Raw genomic sequence first — 17391 nt, 5'->3', positions numbered from 1 at the left:
CCCGATTAAACCCAAAAGCCCGAATGGACATAGAGTTTCAAAGCCCGACCGGCCCGACCCGACCCGATGAATGACACGAACCCGACCGACCCGACCCGGACTGATTCCCACCCCTACTGAAGGAAGTGTTAAGTTGCTTGATGTAGTGGTTCTTCCAATGCCTAACTTGACACTGAGAACTAGTTTAGGTTAATATACGATAGAAGGATCACATCATATGAATCAATTAGACATTGAATTTAAGTGAAATATGACAAGACAAATGAGTAAGACAAGGATCACATCATATGAATTGATCACTACAACTTGATTTGTTCATTTAGCATGTAATGTGATCTCCATCTCCGAATAAATTGATGTGTTTAGAGACAAGGTATGAAAAATTACTACAACTAGGGTATATCCCGTGCCCTAGGGCACGGACACTTGTATCAATCAAATGTTACGAAATTTTTTTTTTTTTTGCATTAGTAAGCAGGATTAACGGGCCTGACCCTTACAAGGAAAAACTAACAAAGAAAAACAACAAAACACAATTACACGACATATTTCTTTCTAAGTCTAACATAACCATCTTTATCCTGCTTAAGAATTAAAGCAAACTCATTTGGTAACCAGGAGGGGTCTAGCTCAAGAATATCAGGACCCGGTTTCAACTTCGAGAGCCAGTCAGCTGCTTGATTCATTTCTCGAACCACATGGACAATCTCACAAACCTCAAAGCGACTCCAAAGAGCCTTAATTCTGTTGAAGAGCCACCAAGTAGTCCAAGGAGGGTCTTTACTGCCAATCGAAAACAACCCACAAGCATACAATGAATCAGTAGCAATGGTCACTTTCCTTAGGTTTAGCTTTGCTGCTAACTTCAGACCAAGTTCCACCCCTTGGAGTTCATGAACAATGACAGAATCTCTAATAGCTGAGCCAGCAGCTGCAGCCAGAACCTCTCCCTTACTGTCCCTTATCACTGCTCCAAACCCAGCAGAATCCAAGTCCAGGGCACCATCTGAGTTAATGAGAAACCAGCCCTCTCGAGGAGGTTTCCAAACATGTTTCTGGTAAGAAACAGCAATCATAGGCATCTCAATATTCCATCTGCTCAAGAGTTCAGCATTTGCTGAGTTGCATTCCACTTTCCCCTTCCAAGTTGACAGAGCAATCTTCACTTCATTAATAATCAACCTAAGAACTGTTGTTGCTGGTCTGCTCTCATGCTGGAAAAACCTTCTATTTCTTTCCCTCCAAATCTGAGAAATGAAGGTAGTGAAAACCAAACCCCCTAACCTCCTTTTTAGGAAACTTCCCCCCAAGGTACCAATAAACCAGGTCAGTTCATCCTCCCAGGAGACATTGACTCTTCTCTGAATGCCCATAAGATCAAGCAGACCCTCCCAAACTATAGAAGAGAACTCACAGGTGAAAAAGATATGGAAATCAGTTTCTATGCTCCTGGAACAGAGAGCACAGCAGGGATCAACATCCATACCCCAAGCCAACAACCTGTCACAAGTCTTCAATCTTCTATGAACAGCCACCCAGGCAATAAACCCATGCTTGGGGATCACCAGGCTGGTCCAAATCAGATTTGCCCAAGCAACCTGCTCTCCCTGAGGCCTAAGCTTATGATAAGTCTCTTTAAGAGTGTAACCCCCATCCTTGGCAGCAGTCCAGACCACCTTGTCCCTCTCTCCTCCCCCAATTTCCACTTCATTGACACCTGCCAGAAGATTGCCTAGGTGCACACTGATATGATGAGGAACATCCCACCTGCCATTTTGTATGATATCAGCAACTCTGGCATTGGCATGAAGAGTAGAGCTGAACCTCAAAGCTTCTGGGAAATGGTGCCAGAGCAGACCCTCTGGGTGCCATATATCTTTCCAAAAAAGAGTTTGACAGCCATTACCAATCAAGTGAACCACCATACTCCTGGCCAAATCCCTGCCTTCCAGAACCTTCCTCCAGCACCATGAACAATCATGAGGGGCAGACATCAACCAAAAATCTTTGGACTTGATTAAATTGCCTTGAACCCATCTCACCCATAAAGTATCTTTGTTGCTAACCAAATCCCAGATGTGTCTGAGATTCATAGCTGAATTCATGGCTTCAATATCTCTAATGCCCAGCCCCCCTCCTCAACTGGAAGGCACACAATAGCCCATCTAATTGAGACTTTCCTAGCCTCCATGTTCAGCCCTGTCCATAAAAATCTACTAAAGATGGAATTGATCTCTTTAAACACTCTTTTGGGAAAGACAAAAACAGAAGTCCAATAGATAATCATACTATTGAGGACTGCCTTAATTAAAAGCACTCTTCCTGCAAAAGAGAGATATCTAGCTTTCCAAGAGTGGATTCTAGCTTGGATTTTGTTAATAAGAGGGACACAATCAATATAAGAAAGCCTAGAGGAAATCAAAGGGAGACCAAGATATTTTACTGGAAGTTCACCCTTCTCAAAGCCCAGGATAGTTCTCACCAGAATACCCCCCTCCTCTCCACCAGCCCAGAACACAGTACTCTTCATGGTATTAGCAGCTAAACCAGTACCCATGTGAAACCAGTGCAAAACAGATCTTAAAGCCAAAGCAGAGCTCTCATCCCCTCTCATGAATACCATAAGATCATCAGCAAAACATAGATGGGTGACTTTAGGGTTCTTACATTTAGGGTGAAGATGAAACCTACCCTCAATCTCTTCTTTAGCTATAAGAGAAGAGAACACTTCCATCATCATAACAAATAGGTAAGGAGAAATAGGACATCCCTGTCTAAGCCCTCTCTTTCCCTTAAAATACCCATGGGCCCCTCCATTCACTACAATGGAATAGCTAGGACTGGTAATACACTCCTCTATCCATTTGATAAACAAAGGGGGCAAATTAAACTTCTTGAGAACTTTCAATAAAGAAGACCATCTCACTGTGTCATAGGCTTTTCTCAAATCTATTTTCACAGTACACCTGTCTACCCCATCATTTCTATGATAATTTCTGACAATCTCATGTGCTAACATGATATTATCTTGGATAGACCTTCCAGAGATAAAAGCAGATTGGTTTTCACTAATCATGGAGAAGATAACCCCCTTGAGCCTCTCAGTCAGGATCTTAGTGATACATTTATACATCACATTGCAACAAGAAATAGGTCTAAAATCTGTCAAAGAAGAAGCATTAGAGACCTTAGGAATTAAAGAAACAAGAGTAGAGTTTACCTCCTTTAGAAGCTTTCCTGACTTGAAAAAGTTTTGGACTGCTCTAACAAAATCATCTCCAATGATATTCCAGCATTTCTTGAAGAAAAAAGCTGAGAATCCATCCGGACCAGGAGCCTTCTCTGAGCCTATAGTGGAGAGGGCATAAACAATTTCGTCTCTAGTAACAGGTCTAACAAGTGAGTCCATATCCTCAGGTGGGAGGGGAGACATGAAGTCAATAGACTCCAGAATAGCATCCTCCACTTCACATGTTGTAGCAGTCCCAAGCATCTGCCTATAGAACTCCACACACTCCTCAATGATGTCTTCCTGTTGTTCAATCTTATTGCCATTTCCATCATATAGACAGTAAATGCTATTCCTAGCCTTCCTTTCCTTGATGGAGCAATGGAAGAAAGAGTTATTATGATCATCCAAAGTCAACCACTTAACTCTGGATTTCTGCTTAAGCATAGATGCCTCAGCATTGGCAAGATGAGTGTATGACCTCAGAGCTTCCTTTTCTTTGAATCTCAACTCTCCATTAAGAGGATCATTATGGAGGGCCTCCTGCACCCCCTCCAGGTCTGATTTTGCCTGCTCCACCATAGAAGGGAGCTCCACAAATCTTCCCCTCTTCCACTCAATGATTCTGGCCTTCACAGCCTTCAATTTGGTGACAAAGCTGAACATGGGGTTACCCAAGACACTATCCTGCCAAACTTCTTGCACCATATCCAAGAATCCTGGTTCCTCAACCCAGCAATTAAAGAACTTAAAAGGTTTCCGACCCCTGGTATGAGGACCAGACAAGAAAGCCACAGCAGGTGAGTGATCTGATGAACCAGGCTGAGTAAACTCAACCCTGGCTTCAGAAAACAAAAGCAGGAACTCCAAATTCACCAAAACCCTATCAAGTTTAGCAAAAATGCAATCCTCCCCCTCCTGCCTGTTGGACCAAGTGTAGAAACAGCCAGAGAATGCACAATCAAACAGTTGGGAAGTCTGGAGGCAGTTCACTATACCAGAGAGACTCACTGAACTCACTGGATCCCCTCCCACCTTCTCCTCAGCAGAAATTACTGTGTTGAAGTCACCCAACACCATCCAAGGCATATCAAAGTTGAAAATCAACCTCTCAATGTCCCTCCAAAGCCTCATTCTCTCAGCCACAGTATTCTTAGCATAGACCACCCCAATCATAAACCTTCTACCATCCTGAAGATCAACCCTTACAGCCATTACTTGATCAGATTGGAAAATAAGTGAGACTGTAACTTGGAGAGGATTCCATCCCAACCAAATTCTACCCCCTGCATCCTCCTCATAATTCTCAAGAAAAGACCAATAAGGGCTAATGTTTCTCTGCACCCTCACTTTATTCCCCAATGTCACCCTGGTTTCAATAAGAGCACACATATCTAATTTATAAATTCTAATGAGGTCTCTAACCTCTTTTATTCTGAGGGAGCCATTAAGCCCCCTCACATTCCAACAGGCCAATCTAACCATCTAATTTCTTAGGGAGACTCCTCCCCTCTGATAAATTTACCCCTCCTCCCCCAAAGGAGCTACCAACTGCCCTCATAGTCTTACCAGCAGCACTGAACATAGCAATCTTGCCTGCTATGCTTTCAGGGTCACCTGGAGTAGCAGTACTGGCTGAAGCTATGGACACCCCACATTCACTCTGAGTTGAGCTACTAGTCCCCTTCCCTGGCCAAAGGCTACTAGGGAAAGAACCAGAGCAATGCCTCTTGTTATTCACTCTGCCAGAGCCCCTCTTATCAATAACCAAAGGAGCAGAACTACTAAGATATGGAACCTTTTTCTTCTTATTGGTCACCACAGACCATCCCTCTTCCCCATCTGTCGGGAAGGCTGGGGTGTCAACAGTCCTGGTCACAGATTCAACCAAGGCAAGAGAATTATCAATTTCAACCATCTGCATATCATCTCGAGGTGCTTTACTAGGTACAGTAGCAGCCTTGGGCTGACCATCCTTCATTTGGTCACCCAACCCTCTTCCTGAGGCTTCAGCATCAGAGGCATGTTCCTTACCATTACCAGGTGGTCCTGCCTTAGGAATAGGAGCCCTTCTTTGAAAACCATTCTGTCGAACACCTTGGGGGCATCTTCGACAAGAATGCCCAAAGACTCCACAAGTAGCACATCTCTCCGGTTTCCAAGAATACTCGACAGCCACTTCCACCCACTTATCATCATCAATCAACAGCTTGACCACTTTAGGCATAGGATGATCGATATCCATTTCCACACACACCCTAGCATAGGACATCCTAGTCTGTTGCTCAGTAGGAGTATCAAGAATCAAAGGTGTACCAAGGATACTAGCAACCAGACCAATCCCCTTCGCATTGAACAAGACATAAGGCAGGTTCCTGAGGTTCACCCACACTGGAACTGATACCACCTCTTCTATCTCTTCCTCAATGTGTAATTTCCAAGGACGAATGACAAAAAGCCTATTCGCAATATACATAGGTCCCTGTTCCAGAACCCAACACTGATCCTCCTCAAGATCAAATTTCATGACAAAAGCAGAGGTACCATGAACAGTCATCTTCATTTCCCCCTTCAATCTCCAAGCCTTCTTTAGAGCATTTTGAACAACAACAAAAGATAAACGATCACCCAAAAAATACCCAAACAAAGCTTTCTCACATTGCTGAATCTGCTCACGAAAATCTCTCATAGAGACCAAAGCTACCTTCTCACCATTAACCACTGAGGGAGGAGAAAACCTGAGCTTCTCCTTCATACCAGCACCTCTTCTAAAAAGATTTGCCCAGTTAGGATAACCAAATCTCTGGTCACTCATCGATTCATCACCATCAGAACCAGCATCAGTCTCAGAAACCATTGACTTCCCCCCAACCTTCTTGGATTGTTCTGAGGACTCAGCCACCATTTTCTGGTTTAGAGAATCCTCGCCAGTCCATGGGAGGGGAACCTTCACTCCCTCGTTAGCTAGCATTTACCTCACCAGAAGCAAATACCAACAAACTTGGAAGCTGTCAAGGGAAAATCCGACCGAGAGACAACACTGAAACCAAGAAGAAACTCCTACAAAATCGGAATACTGACCGGAAAAACCAAGCGCCGCCAACGCCTTGAAAATCGCGCCGCCCCACTCTTTCTCTCTCCTCGGGTTCAATGTTACGAAATTTATTGTTATATTTTACAGGAAATTGGGCTGGAGACCCAATTTTTTGTTTTTTTTTGTCAAAAAGACAAGTTATCTTTTTTTCCTTCTAGGCACCATGAAAAGTTTGGAAATAGGCTTGAAGGACAATTCTAAAAATCCCTTAATTTTGTATATCTGAATTGACCTTTGTATAAAGGAAAATTTTAGAAACACCCTCAGATTTTCTAAAAACCCTCACATTTTATATAATCTTACTTCTTAGTTACTTATTTTGTTAGGGTTTGATTTTGCGAAGCTTTGCAAACTAGTTTGCAAACTGATTTGCAAACTGGTTTGCACTACTTTGCAAATAGGTTTGCAATCTGGTTTGCCTTGCAGAGCTTTGCAAACTGATTTGCAAACTGGTTTGCAATCTGGTTTGCCTTGCAGAGCTTTGCAAACTGGTTTGCCTTGCAAACTAGTTTGCACTGCTTTGCAAATTGGTTTGCAAACTGGTTTGCAAACAATAAGGTCAGTTTTGTCTTTTCCCTATATTAGATAATTTACAAAAATGCCACAGGGAGCTGAAGCCCATAAAAAATTGTCCAATACTTTTTAACCAAAGGCCAAAGTTTTTAGGGAGTTTTGGCCAAATTTCCCTTACCAAATTACCATTGATGATGATGCTGAATGTGAGTGAAGTAACACTGATCTTATAGTTGTTACCTTAAATGAAAAGTAACGAAGGCATCTGCATGGGGTATAGTTTTCACCCACGTCGGTCAAGAGTTTGAGGGTGGGGTTCAAGCCTTGAGAGGCTCTTGGTCATTACTGTATCAGTATGAAAAAAAGCTACAAATTTATAAAGAATGATCAATGTAGGGTGACTGTTGGTGATAGGCCCAAAATGGGTCTATTCTCGCAAGTATACGGGATCTTTAAATCTCAAATTAACACCCCATTTATTAATTTTGGTTTTGTTTGGAAAATAATTTAATAAGAAAACAATATTAGATTAATGAAGGATGAAATTAAGATAGGAAAGAAATCTATGGTTTTTTATTCTACCAGATAAATAGACTTCCTAAAAATGCACTTAATTAAGTAATCATTTTTTTCTTCCATAAAACTCAAAATCTAACATAATGAACTATTTAGATTTTGGAAGATATTCTTGATTAACACATTTCATAATCATGTATTTCTAATTGACTAACATTTAAAGACTATATACTCTTTTAACTATCATTCATCATCTAACAACCATATTCCATATAACAACTTAGCGAAAGCATAAGATATCTAATTATGAAGCATGGACAATGACAAGATCATAAAATTTACATTGAATGACATTTAATAGACACTAAAGCTCAATAAAAGGATTTAATTAATTAATAACATATTCCAAAAAGACCAAATATGGGTTTCGTCTACAACCTTAGATACAAAATTAGATACTCATTGAATTTTGAGTTATTTCCTTTTTAGCCCCCTAGTTTGTGACCAGCTTCCTTTTTGGCCCCTTATTTTTTATAAATTCAAAATTGGCCCCCGTTTTTCTAACTCCGTCCAGTTTCTGTTAGAGTCAACAGTTCTCTTCCAAAATTACCCTTACGTGGTTCAGCGTGCACTACTTCTCTTTTCAAGGTTGCTAAATCAACCACCTATTAATCATTTCTTCTTTTTCCAAGAAATAAAACCCTATTTTTTCATCTCCTTTAGAAGGTCACATTTTCATCTCCTTTAGAAGTCCATCTAATTTCACAAATATAGGCAGTTCTTAAAATCCATGGAGGTTAAACCACCATGAACAATATATTATCATACTGAAAATTAATGGCAGGATCTAAAACCCCTTGATTAGGTTGAAAAATAAAATAAGAAAAAGAAACAAACTTGTTTGAGATTGGGTTTATTAGAAAAATAAAGGTAAGCGTTATTAAAAAAGGGGATCAACTTGAGCCTGAAATTCCAACTCAAATCTCATTATCATTTGATGTTAAACTATGAAATACTTCTTCTCAGGATTTATAGTTATGTTTAGAAATGGAGAAATGCCAATGGCAACTGTTTGTTTTCTTTTGAAACAAACAAGCAACACCTGAAGGTATAAGAGAGGTAACAATGGAATGTTACGCTACCAAGTATAAGAGAGTTAATAACAGGGGGCCAATTTTGAATTTACGAAAAAGAGGGGGCTAAAAAGTAAGCTGGTCACAAAGTAGGGGGCAAAATAAAAATAACTCTTGAATTTTAAGACATATTGATAAAACAAAATACATGGAAATAAATGAGGCAAAGAAAAGAAATCCTTGCCCAAATGTTCTCCAAGTATAATCCAAATTATGGTTCAAATTTCAAGTGTTAGATCTTTGGTTAATGAGAGAAAGTAGATTAAAAAAGAAAATGAAGATAAATACGTTATGGAAAAGAAACAGGAGAAGAAAATACGATAGAAATAGAATGTAGATTTAGGAATTACAAATAAAAAGAAATTGAAGAGAGTAGATGAAGGTGGCTAGAGAAAATTGAAGAAGATAATTATAGGATTTTATAGTAAAAGAAGGAGGGGGGAGGCCAACAACTAGCAGTAGTAGTGGGATACGTGATATAAGACGGATCAAAAATAAGAAATCCAGCAGTCAAGATGAGTTCCAGACATAATATACGTGTGTAACACGTGTATGCACGTAACGGATCGAAAGACGAGATCCGATGATCAAGAAGAATTCAGAATATTTCAAGACATGTGAAGATCTATAATATTTAGTAGAGTTAATTCCTATATGGCCCCCTACTTTGTGACCAGCTTCCTTTATGGCCCCCTTTTTTTCGTAAATTCAAATATGGCCCCCTATTTTCAGGTAAATGTCATTACTACCCTTCTTAATAATAAATTTAAAACATTAAAAAAAAAATATTTCCACCTCACCCCTCTCTCTCCACCTCATCTCTCCCTCCACCTCACCCCTCTCTCTCTCTCTCTCTCCAATTCACCTCTCTCTCTCTCCTACTCACCTCTCTCTCTCTCCTACTCACCTCTCTCTCTCTCCTACTCACCTCTCTCTCTCCAACTCACCTCTCTCTCTCTCTCCAACACACCCCTTTCTTCTTCGGCAAGGTGGCCGGCCGGAAAATTTTCCGCCCGGCCACCTTCAAAACCTAAAAAAAAAAAAAAAATTCTCTCTCCTCTCTCTCTCTAAATTTTTTTTTTTTTTTTACAAAATCTCTCAACTCTCTCTCTCTCTAAAACTCCAGCGAAGGGGGTTTCCCTTCGCCGGAGCACGGCAGACCTTTAAAGGTCTGCTCGTGAACAGATCTGGTCTGTTCACGAGCAGACCTTTGAAGGTCTGCCATGAACAGACCTTCAAAGGTCTGTTCGTGAACATACCAGATCTGGTCTGTTCACGAACAGACCTTTGAAGGTCTGTTCACGGCTCCGACGAAGGGAAACCCCCTTCGCCGGAGTTTTTAGAGAGAGAGAGAGATGAGAGGAAATTTTTTTTTTTTTTTTATTTTGGAGGTCGCCGGCCGGAAAATTTTCCGGCCGGCGACTATATTCGGAGAAGATGAAGGTGAGTTGGAGAGAGAGAGAGGAGTGAGTTGGAAAGAGAGAGAGGTGAATTGGAGAGAGAGAGAGGGGTGAGTTGTAGAGAGAGATGAGGTGGAGAGAGAGAGAGGGGTGAGGTGGAAATAAGTTTTTTTAAATGTTTTAAATTTAGAATTAAGAAGGGTAGTATTGACATTTACATGAAAATAGGGGGCCATATTTGAATTTACGAAAAAAAAGGGGGCCATAAAGGAAGCTGGTCACGAAGTAGGGGGCCATATAGGAATTAACTCAATTTAGTATAATATATTCAGAATATCTCTTGTAACTGTCTAATGATAATATTAAATAGATCTTATATTATTTTCGAGATATGTCCGACACATGTAAGGGAGAAGTGGTGAGCTTTTACTTTTATGGAACTCAGATTTTTAATATTACTATTAACTTTTCTTCCAGTAATCTTATTCATGTAACTGTTAAAGTTCCTGATGGTTCCCGAGAATGGGACCTTTTTTATATTTACGGTCCTCCTAGAATCAGAGAAAGGGCAATTTTCCGGCCCAATTTATTTACCGTGATTAACGCTATTACTAATCCGATTTGTTGTATAGGAAACCTAAATAACGTTACATCTAACATGGAAAATGGGGTCGTTCTACATCTATCCCTTTTGCTACTCAATTTAAATTTTTCGTATGATCACTTCTACATGGAATAATTACACAAGGCGGGATTGATGGATTTGGGTTCAATAGTCCTACTTATACATGGGCCAACTACAGATCATACGATCACTTAACAAGAGAAATACTGGACAAAGCCTTATGCAATTATTCCTAGATTCTACAATTTCTTGATGCTAGTCTTTTCCACCTCCCAAGATACAATAGGGATCACTCTCTGATATTGCTTAAACAAAAGACAGAAGGACACACAGTGCAAACGATTAACAAATTCGAAGTGTTCTGGTCAAAACATGATCAATACCGCACGGTATTACAAAATAAATGGAATGACAGTCAAGGATCCTTCTACAATAGAGTCAAAGGGGTTAAAGACTCCATTAGAGACCTCCTCCTTCCAAACTAACAGACTTGGAACATCCCATTGATTCATAGTCTCTTTACTCCTGGAGCAATTCAGAACATAATTTTACTTACTTATCTTTCTTCTGACAGACTTATATGGACACCAATTGATTCGGGGAAATTTTCCCTTAAATCTTTTTAACGTCTATTAGAGTTAGACTTATTTTAAACCAGAGTACAAGTGATCTTGTTCATAAAGTGATTTCAACTGATATGTCTAGGATCCCCACAAGAGAGGAGATTAAAGAAGTGGCTATGGAGATGGGATCGATCAAAAGTCCGAGCCCGGATGGACACCCATGTTTCTTCTACCAACATAATTGGGAAACAATTAGCCCAGACCTAATCAGGTATATTCAATCCGCTTTCCGTACAGGTACTATTTACCCTACTATATATCAACTTGACCACCATTGCATTGATCCCTAAGGTGAGACCTCCTAACACGACCTCAAAATTTCGGCCTATTGCCCTTTGCAACTCGATTTATAAAATTTATCACTAAAATAGTTGCGAACAGAATTTGTCCCTACCTAGAAGATTGGTCCCAAAATGCATTCGTCCTGAGTAGACAAATCCTAGACAATATTGTAATTACCCAGGAACTTCTACATTCTGTGAAACAATCTAAAGCCCGAAAGGAGACTTTCTCTTTAAAAATCGACATGGCCAAAACCTACGACCGAGTTAATTAGGACTTCCTAAAACAAGTCCTGATCGCCACAAGTTTTTTCAGCCCTTTGTTAGACCTCATTCTTTCATGTATTACTACCCCTGACTATAACATTCAGATCAACGGTAGTCTCTACGGGGATTTTGCGGCGACTCGGGGTCTAAGGCAAGGGTGTCCACTGTCACCCTACCTTTTTCTCCTAGTCACACAAGCTTTATCTCTCCTTATTTCTTATGATGAGTTACAGGGTTCTTACAAAGGTTACAAGATCAACAATGTTAGTCCCACAATCTCGCATTTGCCGACGACCTCATTCTGTTTGGAAAAGCCACTCAAGACAACCTCCAAGCTATCCATAATATTATGAATAGTTACTGTTCTTTTTCAAGGCAACTAGTCAACTTCAGTAAGTTCTCTACCTTCTTCAGTAAAGGTACCTCCCAAGATATTCGCTCCTCTTATACCAACTCCCTTCAAGCTCCTATTATGACCGATCAGGCTAAATACCTCGGATCTCTTATCCTTAAACCTGGTAACAGAATGAACAGTTACAATTGGTTAATAGAAAAGTTCGACAAAACTCTAGCAAGATGGAAACAAAAGCTAACTTCCCAAGCGGGTCGGACGGTGCTAATTAAATCTGTCCTGGGAAGCTATTGTACATATCCTTTTAGTTATCAAATTATCCCCAAGTAGATTATCAATCAAAAGGCAGAAAGAGGCTTCTGGTGGGGTCATGAGAAAGGGGATAGAAAATTACACTTCATCAACTGGGATATTAAAACTTCCTCAAAGAAACATGGTGGATTGAGTATCAGGTCTTTGAATTAAGTTAATCTATCTCTATTAGGCAAAATGATCTAGCGATTTCTTACCGACAAGAAAGCTGTCTGCGTCAAACTGGTGCATTCCAAATATGTGTTTCAGACAATTTTTGGACCAGTAATACTCCTAGAGTTGCTTCTCCATTTTGGAGGTCTATCTTAAGACATAAGAGAGACAATGTATAACAATATAGTTTGGCAGATAGGCGACAGAACAACTACTAGCATCATTCATGATCCATGGATCCCTGATTTAACTAACAAACTTCCTGATCTTGTGCAGAATTTACCTGATCATGTTTACTGGGTTGCAGACCTCCTTCCAAACCAACAGACTTGGAACATCCCGTTCATTCATAGTCTCTGTACTCCTGAAACATGTAGGGCAATTCAGAACATAATTTTACCTACTTACTTTTCTTCTGACAGACTCATATGGACACCAATTGAATCGGGGGAATTTTCCCCTAAATCGTTTTAACGTCTATTAGAGTCAGACTTAACCAGAGTATAAGTGATTTCCAGTGGTCAAAACTTTGGAAGCAGTCCGCCATGAACCCTAGGGCTATTTTGTTCATCTGGAAATTGATTCATAATGGTCTCCCCATTTTAGATAATTTAGGAAAACACAATGATTCTGTTCAACAAGTTTGTAAAATGTGCAACTCTGGGGAGTCGGTGTCAACCTATCACCTATTTCAAACTATAATCGATTTTGACCTGAATCCAATAGTTAACCTAGATAACATGTTCAATCATATGAATTAAATGGATAATATTTGGGTTATTTATACTCATCTGCCTTGGAGGTGGTGAAGACCAGAAATAATCTCATTTTCAACCAAACTGCAATCGATCTGAATAGGTGTTGGTGGCTAATTCAAAATGAGGTAAATCTTACTATCGGCATCTATAGGCATCTGCAGGTAGACCAAAGGACTCCTTCACATGCAGGTAGACCAAAGGACTCCTCCACTTGATGCAATCTATCGGCATCTGCTGTAGCTCGTAATCATATGGGGGAGTTATAGGGTCGAAATCAGACAAGATTGAAGCCGTTTCCCCCATTTACAGTGAACTTCAAGCCTTTCAAATGGGAGTGAGTTTGGCAGCAAATTGAGGGTTGGAAAGATTTGTCTTGGAGGGAGACTCAGATCTCATGGTGGGATACATCACACGGGTCGATGCTTCCATACCCTGGTGCATATCAACGACATTAAACAACTTACGAGAACGGCTTCGATCATTTAATGTGTCGGTCAAATACTGCCCTAGAAGTTGCAATCTGGTGGCTCATTATTTGGCTCACTCGGAATTTGTCCCCCACTTTTGACTATTTGCTATAATATTAATAGTGCCCCTATGCTTTTCATTGTAGTTGTTCCTTACTTTGTATGTCTGAACAATTATGCTTTAATGGCATCTTATTTCAAAAAAAAAACAATATAATTTTCTTACCTCCAAAAACACAATAGATGACCATCTTAAATGAAGTCCAGATACACGTGCTACATACCTGGTTCCCGTCCTCGGCCAGAGAAAGTTACTTTATGCGCATCCTCCTTTGCTCCACAACTTATTTCCTTATTACTCGTCGCTGCATACAAGAGGTTACTATAAAACATTAGAAAAGCTACAAAACACAAAGATAAAGAGCAACTCAAGCCAATAGAGTGCCTGTGGAAATGACCTTAGCCTATTTCCCTCTAACATCATAAATTTTGAGGTGTACATTGCAGATTCTTGACGCCTCCTCATCTTTTTCATTTGAATTTGTGAACGGGTTAAAGGGCCCGGCGCATTACAAAAAATCTAATAAATTCAAAAAGTAATGCAAAGCTAACAAAAGAAAATTTTACGTTTTAGTTATGTTTTACTCTAATTAGCTCTCTCTTATCATCTCGCACAATCACTGGAAGTTCAGCGGGAAGTGAATTTGGTAGCAACTCAATAAAACCCGAAGCTGGTTTCATTTTCGAAAGGTATCCATAGTGCTCGGATCTCTCATACTATCCGGTTAAGGTGCCAAGGAGGTGTGTTCTCTGCATTCGTCAGAATAGAGTCTCCTAATGAGGAGTTTGTTGCAATCTTTAAGCTTTGCTCGCCAAATTTCGTTCATGATAACCGAGTTGCTCTCCGTTTCTTGCCTATAACTAAATGTAATACTTAATTACATTAACCACTTTTTTACAGCTAATCTTGTCTACTTAATCCACACTACTTATACATTTACTAGGGTATAGCCCGTGCCCGTAGGGCACGGAAATTTCTATATTTAGGGCACGGAAATTTCTATATTTATGTTATACAAAATTATCAAATATTTTGGTTTTATACAGATATCGAAGTAATAAAAATATATTAAAAAATAATAGCCGAGATTATATTGAGTTTATAGGGAGTGGGTAGTTATTTTGACGGTTTAATATCTATCTTTTCAAAGACTCTTTAAAAGAAGGGTCATGGTTTACAAAAGAAAATTGGACGACCGAGATTTATAAACCAAAGTTATGACATGGCACCAAAACCTATGTCATTTTTTATATAGATTTGGAAACGTGGCCCATTCTGCTTTGCTCTCTCACTTATACAAAAGTGGACCATTCTGGTTTGGAGAGAACTAACATCAAGATCGACAGTACAAAAGCATAAAGCCCACGTGGAGAGTCAAAAAATTCATAAAGATTGGAACTCATAAAGAGTCACCAACAAAAGAAGCCACATACCTGCGGAATGCTTGAATTTACTAAAGATCGGAGAAAATCATTAGATGAGAAGTTGATGTCGTTTTGAAAGTGGACATAAAACTGCTTCTTCAATTTCATCACTTTCTCCTCTACTTGTCCTTATAAATTAAGTTAAAATGCAAATATGAAGATAAAGTACGGACTACGGAAAAGTTCACAGAAATTAAGCTTTAGTTCCAATTCCAAACAAAGAGATTTATTTTTTACCATATCGTATCCTTAGCATTGTACAAGTATGGAAGGTCCGGGAGCTGAAAAAGCAAGTGAGTTTGGGTCCTTAGGAGTCCATAAGAAAGCATAATGGAAGAAGTTTGAACCCTAAAATGGAAAACATAAGTGAGTATAAGCTGAACAAATCAAGTTCAACTGGAATACACAAGTTAAGATTAATAAGAAAAGCTCGAAGATTAAGGTTTCAGGGATCAAATAAGGATACCTCAAGACAACTGCATTATCTAGGATTATATCATTGTACTTGCTATCCAAGTTTTCTTCATCAAACAGAACATCTTCCTCACACCCACAACCAATAACTCAATAATTAGTGCTTCAATGTCGATGGAACTACTTCAAATTTAATAAATTATGTTTTCGCGTACTTTTGACAAAAGGTGCATCTGGCGAACAAAATCCGCATGAATTTTATGTACCTCGAGGAATAAAAGTAGCACTCGTAATATTTTCAGTTTCTCATATAGGTAATATGAGAACAATTTGTCGATCATCATCAAACATGGATAATTAGGCAATATGGGAGCAACGTGTGCTAGTTTTATCCTGAATTAAGGAAATTTTGATATAGAATAAATGGAAAATAAATACTGCCATATAGGCAGTTGTTCTCACACTGAAGGTTCACAAGGTCATGGTTTATACTTTATACTTTCCTACTTACCTTTAAATAGCTCAACCGTACCCTCAAGCAACCACCAATGTACCCATTTTCACACGAGACAAAGAAAACAAAAAGTAAGGATGTGATATTAGCAAATAATAAACTGGAGTAAATCTAGAAGCATACCTGGTCAGACTAACTTTTTGTACAATAAATCTTGATGCGCTGAGTTAAGGCTTTTGATGAGAAAATGACATTTAAAATTAGAAAAATCCATATCAAGAAATATAGATACAAGCACATATTCTTCCCAACATATTCTAATGTCAAATTATTAGAATACAATGCTAGAATAACATGTTCAATCTTAACGAAACATGAAAAGAATCTCCTTAACAGATATCTCTTAGTTACCTTCACAACTGCTTGCTGGTGGTTCTCGCAAACCTTCCAACCGAGAGTTCATTAGTATCACCCTGTCACAAGCCCCAGACAACAAACACACGAGTTGTTAATGATTTGACGGGACAAGGAAAAAAGCGAGATGTAAGCACAAAAACAACTCCTTTACCTTTCCAATCAGTAGTCACGATCAATCAAACCACAGTTTCTGCGACTTTCTTGTAAGCGTTGAGTGCGTGAGCTTACATTTACATTAGTAAGAGAAACACTGGTTACACATACATAAATAACTCACTTTAGAGAAGTTGTAGGATAGGATTCGACAAATTTTTAGTTACATGAATAAAATAACATGTTCTTAGCTTCCATAACAACGAAGGCAGTGTGAAAAGTTTATACAACCAGTGACATTCAATAACAACACATACACGCTTCAAGAAAAAAGTAAAAAAACAGATTTCAGTTCCCAATATGAAATCAATAAAAGATGACATTCAGATCCGTTAACATGCTTAAAGAATACGAATAACAATAAAAATCAATTGGATGTCAAATTCATGCGGTCGATCAACATAAGGGGATTCCAATGCTACACACTACACAGTAAATCAATAAAAGATGATTTCAAAGCTACGCAGTCCAATCAATTTCCTTGTAGAATTTTACGATTAGGAAAAGCAACAGACTTGTGATTGCATGTATGAGTGAAAGAACTCATGTTTGAACGAAAAAAATAATGGAGCGAGTCTAAACAACAAAAAAAAAAATTAAGAACAAATGTTGGAGGCAGCCAAACATTTGTAATGGTCATATCGGCGAGAAAATACACAAACAAGCAGTGGAACAATACACACATGCATGCACCTCATCCAAGAACAATTACAAGGAAACATACAAACAAGTACAGTAACATGCA

General features: G+C 39.2%; 1 protein-coding gene and 1 long non-coding RNA gene across 2 annotated transcripts; both read right to left on the bottom strand.

The window, feature by feature from the left end:
* Window positions 1–536: 536 nt before the first annotated feature.
* Window positions 537–2105, bottom strand: LOC147557380 (uncharacterized). The gene has a single exon (XM_086658833.1). It carries the CDS (start codon window positions 2103–2105, stop codon window positions 537–539), a length of 1569 nt encoding a protein of 522 aa, XP_086514959.1.
* Window positions 2106–12007: 9902 nt separating this feature from the next.
* LOC147557379 (uncharacterized) lies at window positions 12008–14087 on the bottom strand. Its single transcript, XR_015235315.1, has 3 exons — window positions 14008–14087; window positions 12782–12862; window positions 12008–12196 (listed from the first exon to the last, which is right to left on the bottom strand). It is a non-coding gene; the product is annotated as an uncharacterized LOC147557379 (long non-coding RNA).
* Window positions 14088–17391: the final 3304 nt, after the last annotated feature.

The sequence above is a fragment of the Eschscholzia californica genome, unplaced genomic scaffold (genome assembly GCF_041429995.1).
Source record: "Eschscholzia californica isolate CP2 unplaced genomic scaffold, dmEscCali1.0.p SCAF_2, whole genome shotgun sequence".
In the NCBI taxonomy this organism is placed as follows: domain Eukaryota; kingdom Viridiplantae; phylum Streptophyta; class Magnoliopsida; order Ranunculales; family Papaveraceae; genus Eschscholzia; species Eschscholzia californica.
The sequence above is the reverse complement of the archived record's forward strand: the minus strand, read 5'-3'. Positions and strand labels throughout refer to the sequence as shown.

Bases quoted from the DNA above. Each gene is read 5' to 3' on its own strand.
- LOC147557380 (XM_086658833.1), bottom strand. From the start codon at position 2,105: ATGAATTCAGCTATGAATCTCAGACACATCTGGGATTTGGTTAGCAAC.